At 47.3% G+C, this 13,012-nt stretch overlaps 1 protein-coding gene across 3 annotated transcripts in view; it reads right to left on the bottom strand.

Moving 5' to 3' along the window:
* Window positions 1–3,300: 3,300 nt before the first annotated feature.
* Klhl22 (kelch like family member 22) overlaps window positions 3,301–13,012 on the bottom strand; it is a 39,024-nt gene continuing 29,312 nt past the window's right edge. For all 3 annotated transcript variants that reach the window (XM_050122937.1, XM_050122935.1, XM_050122936.1), the window contains exons 5-7: window positions 12,538–12,730; window positions 7,687–7,920; window positions 3,301–4,238 (exon numbers count right to left, since the gene is read on the bottom strand). In XM_050122937.1, the coding sequence (XP_049978894.1) occupies window positions 3,873–4,238; window positions 7,687–7,920; window positions 12,538–12,730 (793 nt within the window). In that variant the 3' untranslated portion in view covers window positions 3,301–3,872. The remainder of the gene's footprint in view (window positions 4,239–7,686; window positions 7,921–12,537; window positions 12,731–13,012) is intronic.

Raw genomic sequence — 13,012 nt, forward strand, 5'->3', positions numbered from 1 at the left:
TTTTTCTGCCAGACCCCCGGGAAACTGAGCAATACTATAACGGTTCCCCTAGCAGAGCCAAGTTGTTACATTGGACTTCCGCAGAAACTGTATCAACTTTGCAGAAACTGTATCAACTTTGCTGGGGAAAGACTTCCCTTCCAGAGCAGAACTGTTACACTTGCATTGCGGAAACCTTTCCCTTCTAGAGCAGGGTTGCAAGCTGCTAGGCTTATAGTGACTTTCTGGTATTCCTTGGCTCCCAACTGCCAGGATCCCTCCCTTTCCATCCAAGCTGCAATGCTTACAGAGACCCCTATTACATCAGGACAAGCAGGGCCATGGGGAAGCTACTAAGTAGGCTGATCTGTCTCTACCAAATCTGCTTTTTTGCTTTATTTCCTGTGTACTAAAATGAGCTGTCAAGGAAGAGAAACAAGAAGCCTTCTAAGACTTGTAAGTTTCCTTCACCAGGAACCTCCAGTGACCTTAGTATGACATCAGCATGCCTGTCAAAGGAGCTGCAGAATCAATGACCATCCTAGCACCAACGTGGCCATGATTAAAACTATCCTTCTCCCAATTCTCTACATAAGTTTAGCGATGAAACCCCTAGGCAAGATGGAGGCTTAGGGCAGGAGCCCTCGGTCGGCCCTTTACTGTTAACAGGAAAGCTCTACTTTCAAAACTGTCTTGAATCACTGGCTTCACCCAGGAATAGCTGAACACAATACTTATGGTTACCACAGCTCAGGTCAGAGAGCTCAAGGGGGGTAGACTGTGTCCCAGACCCCGAACAGGAAGTTCAGACACCCGTTGGCAGCCACGTCACACCAAGGAGGAGTTTGTCCTTCTGACTAGAGGGGAAAATTAGACAACATCCTCTTGAGTAGCAAGCAGAAGGCACCTTGAGTATCAGGGACAGGTGGTGTGGAAAGGGAGCCTGAAGGACCAGAACAATGGACAGGTTCAAGGCCAGAGGCATTAGCAGGCTGGGGGAGGGGGTGGGACCTCAGGTCTCTTCTCAGCCCTCAGCCTTGTGAGGCTGGTGGTGCAGCAGGGAGGAGAGGTGGGTAAAAGGAAGTCTTTCTATGTGGTCACAAAAGCAAACACTTCTCAACACAAGTCAATAAGCCAAGCACTTCTGGGAAGCTGAGCCTGAGCACAGCTCTGCCTTCAGCAGTGCCCTCCCCAAGGAGGCTCTCACAGTTGCCACCAGCAGAAGTGCCTGTGGTTGCCAGGTTCACCCCAGACTTTGTAGGTACTGACCTTACTGGACCTTAGGGGAAACCCTGGCTGGGCCACATTCCAATGGCATCAGTTTACATGCTTCCTCCCATGGCTCGATGTCTGTGAAAGTACAGCCTACAGGATACCCTCCTTACATGACTCTACACGTCACCTATACCCCCATTTACCCATCTTCCTAAGTCAGGGTGCAGCCTAGTAGGTTCACCTCCAGATGCCTCTGGATGTTGTGTTACATTTCCTGCTGCTGTGACAAAATATGTTCACAAAAGCAACATAAAAAGTTTGCTGGGTGGTGGTGGCAGTCTTTAATCCCAGCATTTGGGAGGCAGAGGTGGGCGGATATCTGTGAGTTTGAGTTTAAATATATATATTTAAAAAAGGGAAAGGTTTGGGCTGGAGAGATGGCTCAGTGGTTAAGAGCACTGTCTGCTCTTCCAGAGGTCCTGAGTTCAATTTCCAGCAACCACATGGTGGCTCCAAACCATCTGTAAAGAGATCTGGCGCCCTCCTCTGGTGTGTGGGTATAAATGGAGGCAGAAAGTTGTATACATAATAAATAAATTTAAAAAAAAAAAAAGGGAAAGGTTTACTTTGGTTTACAGTTTGACATTGGGGGTGGTGACACTGGGCAGTGGGTGTCATCAGAGACTTCATACCCTCCGGTGGTTGTGGGCAAGGGGCATGGGACTGAGATGAGGCCAGATAGCTCATGTCCTGAGAGTGCAATATAGACAAAGCCAGAATACACGACCAGAAAGACCCATATGACCTCAGAGGGCTCTCCTTACCCTTTGGCCAACCAGAACTCTTCTGTAAACCTTGGCCACATTTGGCTTGGATGACAACAGTGTTATCACACAGGTATACAAAGTACTCTGAGACCTGCAAATTGGTGTCCTACTTGGAACCGGAAGTGGCCACTTGCCCTTGAAGAAGTGGCTTCTTCAGGCAGATGTTAACATTTGGGTGGGGTTTGTCACCGAGGTATGTGTGATGTCATCTTTCCCTTAGGGGCCCAAGATCTTAAGACAGTGAGGTTACAGATACAGCTTGCTGGACTATACCAACTCCAAGTCTCCAACCCACTGCCTTCTGGGACCCAGAGTGATCAACTACCCTTTCTCAGCCCATCCATCACTCCAGCCCTCTACATTCTCCCCTTCCTTGAAAGGGCACCAGTGGGAAGATTGGGTGCTCCCTCTGTCCAGCTGCTCATTCCTGGCGGTAGGTCTGTGATAGGAATCTGCACTTGAAGATCTTGGAGCAAACAGCAAGGAAGGTGTTCTGGAAGTAAGGTTTGGACTCTGAGGCCACCAGACATACAATGGGTAGGGGAGGTGCTAGTAAAGGCGACTAGAGATTCACCTGCCATGCTAACGTAGTCCCCAGGATGATTGATTACTCAAGGGTCATCTGACAAACTTTTGGGGAGTCATGAGATGGGAAGAAGTCCTACATAGAAACCCACAATTGGGTGATAGACACTGCCACCCCTTCTTTTGTGCCTTAGATCTATTTCCTGACACAGACTAGGACTTCACTGTCTTTCTATTTTCATGTCTGGATCATACTCTAGGCAAGTGCTTCAGCATTGAATCACACCCCTGGGAGCCAAGAACTTTCTACCTTCAACCAGCCTGGATGTCATCCATCCAGTTAAGTGAACCATCCTAGGCTCTCCAAGGATGGAACCAAGTTACTCCTTCAGCACCACAACCAGAGTCTGCAACAGCCAAAGGCAGGCTGCCTAGGGACTAGGGCAGAAGGGGCTGGTGAGCCACAGGGTAGACATTCTAGATGCCCTGACTGGGAGGAAGGTAGCTATTTGCCACCTCAGTGGGGCAGGTCCTGGTTTCCATGACCAACATCCTTTTAGCTTGGGGAGCTTATCAGACGTCTGAAGCAGGGTAGTGACCTTGTGGTGCCATGTGATACAGAGCAGGGCCTCAGTTCCCATGCCAAGCCCATTCCCCAGGGCAGGTGACTTGAAAACTGCCTCCTTGGATGCCACTCAGAGAGGCACTGACTAGAAAGGAAAAAATCCAGACTGAGCCATAGAAGACACAACACTTTTTGCATAATGTTTTACTTCATTTTTTTCTTCAACAATACTGGGTCAGAAACACACAGCTATGGGGCATCTCTTCATCCCTAGGACCAGTTCCAGGTACACGGTATCCTCTGTACCTTAAGAGTTCCCCAGCTGCTCAAGGCCTAGCTGCAGGCAGCTGGAGCTGCTCACCAGATCATGTGGTTCACAGAAAGGAGTCATGAGCTCTGACCACAGCTATGACTGCTAGACCCAGGACCTCTTGCAGAAGGGACCTTACTTAACCCATCAGGGAACAGACTAAGGGGAAGAAGAGGCCAAACAAGATAGCAACCCTTCAGAGTTCAGAGGATGGGCCTGATTACTCCCTCAGAGGATAGCCAGCCTTTCCAGAGCACTTTTCTTTGTAATATAATTCACGGCCAGAGTTTGCAAACGCTGGCAGCAGGCTGGTTGAAGAAACAGAGTGGAAAGGGCAGCTGGTGAACCAGGAGGGCTTGGGAAGGGCCCTACCCCAGAGCCTGGTATTCTAACCCAGACTCTATGGCCATCATCACCTGTTATCCCCTCCCCAAAACAAGGCATGAGAGCCCTAGTCCTCACTAGAGTTGTCAAACTCCTCCCAGTCGGACACACTCATTACTTCAGAGGCGAAGTCTGCATCTGCCTGGCTACGGTTGGGGGTCCCTCGGGGTGGCTCACAGAGCAGGGAGCGGGGCAGGGTGAGCACGCAGGCTGCAAGGCCTGAGATGGAATTGTTCAGCTGGGGTCCCTCTTCCCAGCAGTCTTTCTCCATGTCATAGATGTGCACGTAGCCTGTGCGGCTGCCTCGGTTGTGGGAGCGGCCACCCAGCACATATATCCTGTTGTCTAGTACAGCAATACCAGGCTCGCCATGCCCAGCTGGGAGTGGGCAAACTGTTGACCACTGCCGAGATGTGCAGCTGTAGCAAGCCACCTGCAAAGCCAAGGACAGGGTCAACACGGGCATCGTCTGAGACAGTTTGCCAGCCCACCCCAGGTCACTTTTGTCATCTGTTACTTGCCTCCACAGCCACCAGGAGTCTCCCTCTCATCTCCATATCCTGCTTCTCCCACTCCCATGGACCCCACCTAACAACTTTCCTCTTCATAGCACCCCTACTCATACCCATGAGTGTGTGTGGAAGCAGCTACTTGCTGACCAAGTAAGACCACCAACCTTCTTTTCATTAATAAAATAGTCAATGCAGAAAAAAAAAAAAAAAGACTTGGAAAAAACCAATCTACTAAAAATCCAAGAAATGTAAACCAAAATGTCACCTGGTAACCCGCAACCATGGAAGGAAATCATAAAACCCAGTGCCGGTAAAGGTATGGCAAAGCCAGTGTGTGCCTGTCTCACGTGCCAGGAAGGGAATTTAGTCATATGTATTAAGAGACATTAAGTTGGGTGCTGGGGCAGCACAGGCCTTTAATCTCAGCACTCAGGAGGCAGAGGCAGAAAGATCTCTGTGAGTTTGAGGCCAGACTGGTCTACAAAAGCTAGTTCCAGGACAGGCTCCAAAGCTACAGAGAAACCCTGTCTTGAACAAAACGAGAGAGAGAGAGAGAGAGAGAGAGAGAGAGAGAGAGAGAGAGAGAGAGAGAGAGAGAGAGAGATATTTAAATATCTCATTCAAGCTGGGCAGTTGCAGCACACACCTTTAATCCCAGCATTTGGGAGACAGGGGCAGGCGGCTCCCTCTGAGGTCTAGGCCAGTCTCATCTCATCAATACAGCAAGTTGGGGTGCATATTCAGATCATTTTATAAATAAAAATAAATAAATACTGCCATGCAGTCCTGGCTGGCTGGACTCTGGTGTGTGGATGACCACTGAAGTCGTGGTAATTCTACTTTGCTGCCACGAGTTGAGGTGACAGGCCTAAGTAACAATGGCTCAAAATCTTTCTTTCTTTTTAAAGATTTATTTATTTCATGTATAGGAGTGCTCTATCTGCATGCACACTTTTATGTTAGAAGAGGGTATCAGATCCCACTAGAGATGGTTGTGAGTCACCATGCAGTTGCTGGGAATTGAACTCAGGACCTCTGGAAAAGCAGTCAGCGTTCTTAACCACTGGGGCTCACCTGTCCAACCCCATGGCTCAAAATCTTATCTGTTTCACTAAGTGGTCAAATTGGGATTCCAGGTACCATAGACAAAATAATGCTTCCTCACCCCAGGATGTCCACACCCTAATCTTTGGAATCTATGAATGTGCCGTGTTACTTGGCAAAACTAGCTTTATAGATGTGATTAAGGGTTGTGGGGCAGCTTTTTTTTTGGGGGGGGGCATATTTTCTGGGTAGACCCATCCACATACATAACACTCTCCAGCATGTAGCTATTTATGTAGACCAGGCTAGCTTCAAACTTGCAGAGTCAGCTCAGGAGTGTGACACTGTGCCCAGTCTACAGACAGCTCTGACCCAAGGTTTCACTTAAAATTTTCAGCTTTACATTGCTGTAAAATTTGGCAGAAATCATGGTCCAGAGCCTTTTCATGAGTTAGTTAACTAAGTGTGATTCCTGTGACACTGGGTGAGAGGGTGAGCTGCAGCCCGTGTCAACTACTCCATCTCAGAGGGAACAACTGAGCACCTACAGCGCCCCATGCTGCTAAGTGATGGCAGCCCATAGGTCAGGGGCTAAATGCATTCGTATGTGTGGAGGCCAGGTCGACCTCGTGTTCCTCAGGAGTCACCCATCACATTTTCTGAGACAGGATCTCTCATGGAGACCTGGGCTCAACAATCAGGTTATGTTGACCAGCAAGCTCCAGAGAGAGAGATCTGCCCGTCTTCAAGTCCCACCACTGGGGTCACAAGCAGACAGTTTTATGATGTGGAGAAACAAACTCTGGTCCTCAGGCTTCCATGGAAAGCACTTTATGGACACAGCTACTTTCCCAGCCTGGTTAAATGTACATCTGAACTAGGAGAGTTCTAGTTTGTTATAAAACTACAGATTTACAATCCTATCATGAATGGAGGAACATCTTTACTTACTCAAAATAAGAAAGGGAAAGTCAAGTGGAAGGGACTTGAAGAAGGACTCCACCCGCCCTTGCCGGCTTAAAGATGAAGTGGTTACCACAAGTGAAGGCAGCCAAGAAAGGCTGTCCATAGCTAGCCAGGAAACTGCAATCCACCACAAACTAAATACTGCCAACAGGGAAAGATACTCCATTGACATCTTGATGTCAATCTGCTGGACTTATGACTGACAATAAATTCATCTTATTAAGGTTTGTGGCAATGTGTGATAGAAACAATGAGAACCTTTACACTAGTCAAGTTCTACAGGTGAGGGAATGTTAATCCAGGCGGCCAAGCCTCACTCCCCAGCGCTTCCAGGTCAATGTCTGGGGGAGGGGCTGAGATTCATGACAGTAGTATTCATAATGTAACGTGGAGTGAAGCTTAGACGAACCCAGATGATACACTGAGAACAGAGCTGGGGCAGACAGCAGCTGCTGCTGCACTGGCACACCTAAAGGAAGTGAGGCAGGATTGCCCAAGCTAGGAGTTCTGATGGGGCTGCAAAGTGAGTTCAAGGCCAGCTTGGGCAACTAAGTGAAACTCTACCTCAAAATAAAAGTCAACTGTAGATTAACTGTGGTATAGAGTCTCTCTAGGACATGTGATATCCTGGGTTTGTTTAATTTCTCAATGTACACACACACACACACAATGTTAAAGTGGAGAACACTGGGGACAACGCTGGTGAGAAAAGCACATTTTGTTTCTTTAATTTCATTTTACTGAATAGCCCAGACTTGTCTTAAACTTGGAATCCTCCAGCCTCAGGTTCAAGTGTTGGGGTTACAGAAATGGACTACCAAACTTGGCCTGGGATGCTCTTTGACTATGAACAGCTAGAAGCAAGCCACAGACAGATTGAGAGCGAACAGTACAAGTGAGAGGATAAGAGCCTCTCAATTCTTCTCTGGTCTTTGTTGGAGGGTCTACAATGTGGGTATGGTAACTTTTTTTTTAGACAGAGTTTCACTGGGTAGCCCTGATTGTCCTGGAACTCCCTCTTATAGACTAGGCTGGCTTTGAACTCTGTCTCCCGAGTAGTACTGGGACAAAAGGTGTGTGCCACCACATCCAGCATGGATGGGTATGTTAACTTTTTGATGAAAACATAATAAGTAAAGGCACAAGTGAAACTACTATGGCAGTCATATGTTTGCATTATTTAGAATGTGCAGCATTAAGTATGAACCTTCATGTAAGCCGTGGGCTTGGAGTGATGATAAGTTGGTATGTGTTCAACAATCCTAACCCATGCGCCCTTCTGGTGAAGGATATACACAGTAGGGAGGTTATGCATGAATGGAACCAGAGGGTATGGGGAACTCCCTGGACCCAGCTCACCTGGTGCACATCCCTCCTGTAGCCAGCATCATTGTTGCTGCCTCCAATCACAAACAGCTTGTCGAGGAGGGCAGCCATGCCATGCCAGGCACGTCGCACAGGCCCATCAGCCAGAGTATGCCAGGTATTGCTTCCTGGGTCGTAGCAGTGTGTCTCCTTCAGGTAGTCCTCTCCTCTGCGACCACAGGTAATGTACATCTTTCCTTGCAGTGTGGTGCCTGCATGGGCATACACCTGTTTGGAGTCACCAAAAGGGACAGGAAAGGCAGTGAGCAAGATGGCCAGTAGTAGCTGCCACCACCACTCTGCAACTGCCTGATAGCACACTAATCAAGGTTTCACATCTGATGTACCTTCACATACTGAGGATAACTCACCCCGGATTCTATCAGGTTATACTGCCCTACTTGTTGATCCCTAACCTCTTTCCAAGAGGGTATGCTAACTACAGACCCAGACTGATTGTAATCTTTGTGTTTCTTTGTTTCTAAAGGAAACATCTGGATGGGGAACAAGAAAACCAAGGCCCAGCCGGGCGGTGGTGGCGCACGCCTTTAATCCCAGCACTTGGGAGGCAGAGGCAGGCGGATCTCTATGAGTTCGAGACCAGCCTGGTCTACAGAGCTAGTTCCAGGACAGGCTCCAAAACCACAGAGAAACCCTGTCTTGAAAAGACCAAAAAAAAAAAAAAAAAAAAAAAAAAAGAAAACCAAGGCCCGCCCCAAGCTGCCAGAGAAGCACTGGCAGCAAGAACCTGCCCTTTCCATCACCCAATCTTTTCAGATGTGTCTGCAGATAGTTCCCACCCACAGGAAGTGTGTTATAGGGAGGAAAAGAAAAAGATTGAGACAAAGTGTCAAATATAGTTGGTTCTCCATACCCATGTATTTGCATCTCTGGATTCAACCAAACAAGGACAAAAAAATATTTCAATTAAAATACTACATCTGTACTAAACATGTACAGAGATTCAGTCTTCTGTATAAAAGAATTTACATATTATTTATATTGTACCACGTGTTAAGTAATACAGGATAGGGGACTGAACACATGGGCTTGCAAATGAAGGTAAATGTCCTACTACTGAGTCATACTTACCTTTTTTTTTTTTTTGAGACAGGGTCTCAGGTATCACAGGTTGGCCTAGAACCTGCTACATAGCCAAGGATGACCCTGAACCTCTGATCTCTTTCCTTCCACCTCAATCCACCCAATTTTGGGTAGGACTGTAAGTGTGTGCATGACTCCAGGGTTATTTGATACTGAGAGCTGAACTCGGGGCTTCATGCATGTTAGCCAAGCACTCTACCAACTAAGCTACATTCCTAGCCCCTACATTTCTTTCTTGGGGGGGGGGGGTTGTTTTTGAGAAAGTGTAGTTCTTTCTGGCTATCTTGGAATGTGCTCTGTAGACAAAATCACAAAGATCTACCTGCCTCTACCTCCTGAGTTATGGGACTAAATGACTATGCCACCACACCCAGCAACCCTTACAATTTTTTTACTTTCAGAAAGGGTCTGGCTTTATACTCTGTAGCCCAGGCTCCCCTTGACCTTTTGCTCTTCCTGTCTCTGTTTCCCAAGGAGCTGGGATAAGGCTTGTGACAGAGCAGGCTCAGATGTGTAGGTTTTACAGATACTGTTATGACTTCAGCCTCACAGACTGCACTCTCCTTGGAGGGTCAGATCGCAAAGGACAACCATACAAGGAACACCCCCACTCCAGTGATGGTGTGTCCAGACTGCAGTGCTGTGCTGTTCCCGAACAAACACTTGGCTTGGGAGAACTAATCTCTCTGTTGGTCAGTTTAAGTTGACAATAGTCACAGCCACTTCTCTCCTGATCCAAATCCCCATACCGAATGTCTGAGAATCATCAGTCTTTTCCCCATTTCTACAATGTTGTCATTCAAGAACATATAACTAAGATAGAACAGGTTTGGTCTTGTTTTGATACAAGGTCTTTCTATCCTGGAACTCTCTGTGAATCCATGACTGTCCTGAACTCACTATACTGTTCAAGTTGGCCTCAAGATTCCCCGTCTATGCCTCCCAAGTGCTAGGATTACAGGCACACACCATCTTACCTGGTCTGAAAATAGAACCTTTACAACTGGCTTTCTATCCGTCTAGGTTCTCCATTTTTATTATTGTGAATCAACCAGTTTATTAAGCCATTCACCCGTTGAAGGACATTTGTTCACTTTCTGGCTACTATCCAGAAAAAAGTGGTTATTATTATCCATGGTAAAGTCTTCATTTCCCCAAGATAAATCCCCAGGATGGCAAGCTCTGAGTTGCACGGCAGCTGGAAGATGCTGCCACTACTTTACATTCGCACAGGCAGAGCACAGGCGACCTGTGACCTTGTATAGCATGAACTTTGGAGGAGCAGCCACTTTCTGTTTCAGGCAGCACTCACTGTGGCTTGTGATGAACGATGCTATTTTCTTATGTGTTCATCTGTCTATCTTCTCAGTGAAATCTCTTCCACTCTTTTGCTCCCTCCTACTTCCTCCTGTCTTATTTGTTTTTCCAGAGGCTCTTTCTATAGCACAGAGGAGCCTCATACAGTGATTAAAGGTACAAACCCCAATACTAGACTTGACTTCTTCAATACTATGGTTCAGACATATGGTTTGCATCTATTTTTTTGCTACTCAGTAACTTTTTTCATAAGTTTCTTTTAAAAAAATGTGGAGGTGGGGTTTGTGAGATGGCTCAATTTCTACAAGTTCTTGCTGCCCACCCCAAAGGCCCTAGTCTGATTCCTAGGATTCACACGGAGGAATTAGAGAGCTAACTCCTGGAAGCTGTTCTCTGACACTGGCAAGTCCCCTGCCACACACCAACAAAAATAGGCACACCTATCTATCTATCTATCTATCTATCTATCTATCTATCTATCTATCTATCTATTTTGGTTTTTTGAGACAGGGTTTCTCTGTGGTTTTTGGAGCCTGTCCTGGAACTAGCTCTTGTAGACTAGGCTGGTCTCGAACTCACAGAGATCCGCCTGCCTCTGCCTCGAGTGCTGGGACTAAAGGCGTGCGCCACCACGGCCCGGCCTCTATCTATTTATTTATTTAGGTTTTTCGCGACCAGGCTATCCTCAAACAAACCCAAACAAACCGAGATCCACTTGCCTCTGCTTCCCAAGTGCTGGGATTAAAGGCGTGAGCCACCACCCATCAAATAAATGCACTTTTTAAAAAGGTCTTTTGCCAGCAAGAGTTTTTAATTTTGAAAAGATCTGATTTATCAGTTTTCCTTTTTCATGGCTTAAATGTTTGACATCAAGTCTATAAACTCATTTAGCCCATATCCTTAACATTGTCTTCTGTTTTTGTTTTGTTTTGTTCTTTTGGTTAGGATAGGGTCTTGCTATGTAGCCCTGGAATTCATTATGCAGACTAGGCTGACCTCAAATTTGCTGTGACCCTCCTGTCTGTCTCCCAGCACTGAGATCACAAGCACTGTCACCACATCTGTCTCTTGTTCTGTTTCATTTGTCTAAAGGGTCTAGCTTTACATCTACGTCTACAAACATCTTCAAGTGGCCTCCAAACCACTTCTCAGCCCTCCCATTTCCCTCGCCTTCCACAGGCTGGCCGAGTCCTAGACCACACAGGTCCAAACACTGACCTCCTTACTTCTTTACTCTTCAGGTCTTCAAAGCTCATCTCTCTTGGGCCTGGGAGCGCCTTTGTCCACTGAAAATGGCTAATTTATTTTTAGGCCTTACTCTGACAGACGTCATTTCCTTCATCTACTTACTGTAACTACTCTAGTAGTGTTTGGGTTGATTAATAAGTCTCTTCTGCAATCCACCTGTTGGAGGAGGGTTTGTCATTTGTCACCACTGGGTCTCCATGACTTAGTGGAAGAGATGACCACATGCATGAAGAAATGAAGGGGACTAGCTGCGGAATAAACTGAATGAAGCTCAAGACTGCTCCTATGTGGCCAAGATGAAGAACTGCAGCTCTGTCCACAAACCTTTCTCAAACTCCTCAGAGATCAGATCTCAACAGCCCCAGATATTTTCCATGCAAAATCTGCTTCTTTCTCCAGAACTAGGGCAGGGCCTCCTTCCCTGCAAAGAAGCTAAAGAGCAAGGATCTGGCATGGCTAGGGGCCTGTAGAGAAGATGACAGGAATCAGGCCTGCTGTATGGGTGACTTGGCCAGAAGATCCTGACCTCAATCCATTGAGGCCAAGTCTTAATCCCCAAGGGCTTGAGGAAGGGTGAGAGAGAAAAATGACAGGTAGTGGAAAGACTCCAAAGCCACAGGTCTTGTCCAGGTCCCTGTTGGGCAGAGTTTTTATGTGTGACCACTACACCATCCTGATTCTGGAGGACCTGGTGACTCTAAGGTGTGAGCCTGGAGCAAGTGCACAACAGCCTCAACATCTTTCTTCAGAGGCCAGGGCTTTAGAGCTGATGCCAACAAGGCCTATCCTTGCCCTGAAACCACAGGTAGTTGGGGCTAGGTCAAAGTACCCAGGAACCAGAAAAAGAATTAGATGCACCCCATAAAGCATTACCTTTGCATCATGTACATAATTTTAAGCATCTCCAAACTGGACCGAAGCAAGGTGCTATGCTGTATGTACATGACGATTATTGTCTTTATAAAAATAAGACCTCCAAAGGTCTCATTCTGTGGCCTCTGGGAGGCCCCACAGCTGTTTTCCTGCAAGGAGGAGTCTGAGTAAAGACTGTGAATCAGGCTGCCCTCCAGGCTCCAAGTCCCTCTGTTTTGACATATTTGGAAATCTTCCAGCTTGTGTCAGCAAGAACAGATCTGGAAGGGAACTGGGAAGGCTCCTACTGGAGGGCTTCCTTACCTCCCTCTTGAGTGGGGCCACATAGTCCCAGGAGTTGGTAGCAGGATCATAGCGCTCCACGGCACTCAGGTCATTGTGGTAGTCACGGCCGGCTACAGCATAGATGTACTTGCCCACGACACACACACACAAATCTGCGTGTTCCTGCTGCAAGGACTGGATCTGGAACCAGCGATTGTGCCTCGGGTCATACCTTTGGAGGACATGAGAACAGTATGTCACTGCCAAGGAGAGCAACTTGTCTTGCCTTTCAGGCTCACACTTTCTACCCCCGCACCCCACTCCCCCCATTTCTTTGCCGCAGTCTGGTCCAAACAATCTCAATCCCGACAGTTAGATCTTGCAGACCCAGAGCCACGACAGAGGTTCACGGAACACAGTTTGCTCACAACATGGCCTGGAATGTAGCCAGAAACCGCCTGAGTTTCTGCCCATGAGGTAGGCCCCTCACAGGAACAACCTCTAGGGTTTGTAT

This window comes from Alexandromys fortis, unplaced genomic scaffold (genome assembly GCF_014885135.2).
Source record: "Alexandromys fortis isolate MF-2015 unplaced genomic scaffold, M_Fortis_MF-2015_v1.1 scaffold_219, whole genome shotgun sequence".
Classification (NCBI taxonomy): domain Eukaryota; kingdom Metazoa; phylum Chordata; class Mammalia; order Rodentia; family Cricetidae; genus Alexandromys; species Alexandromys fortis.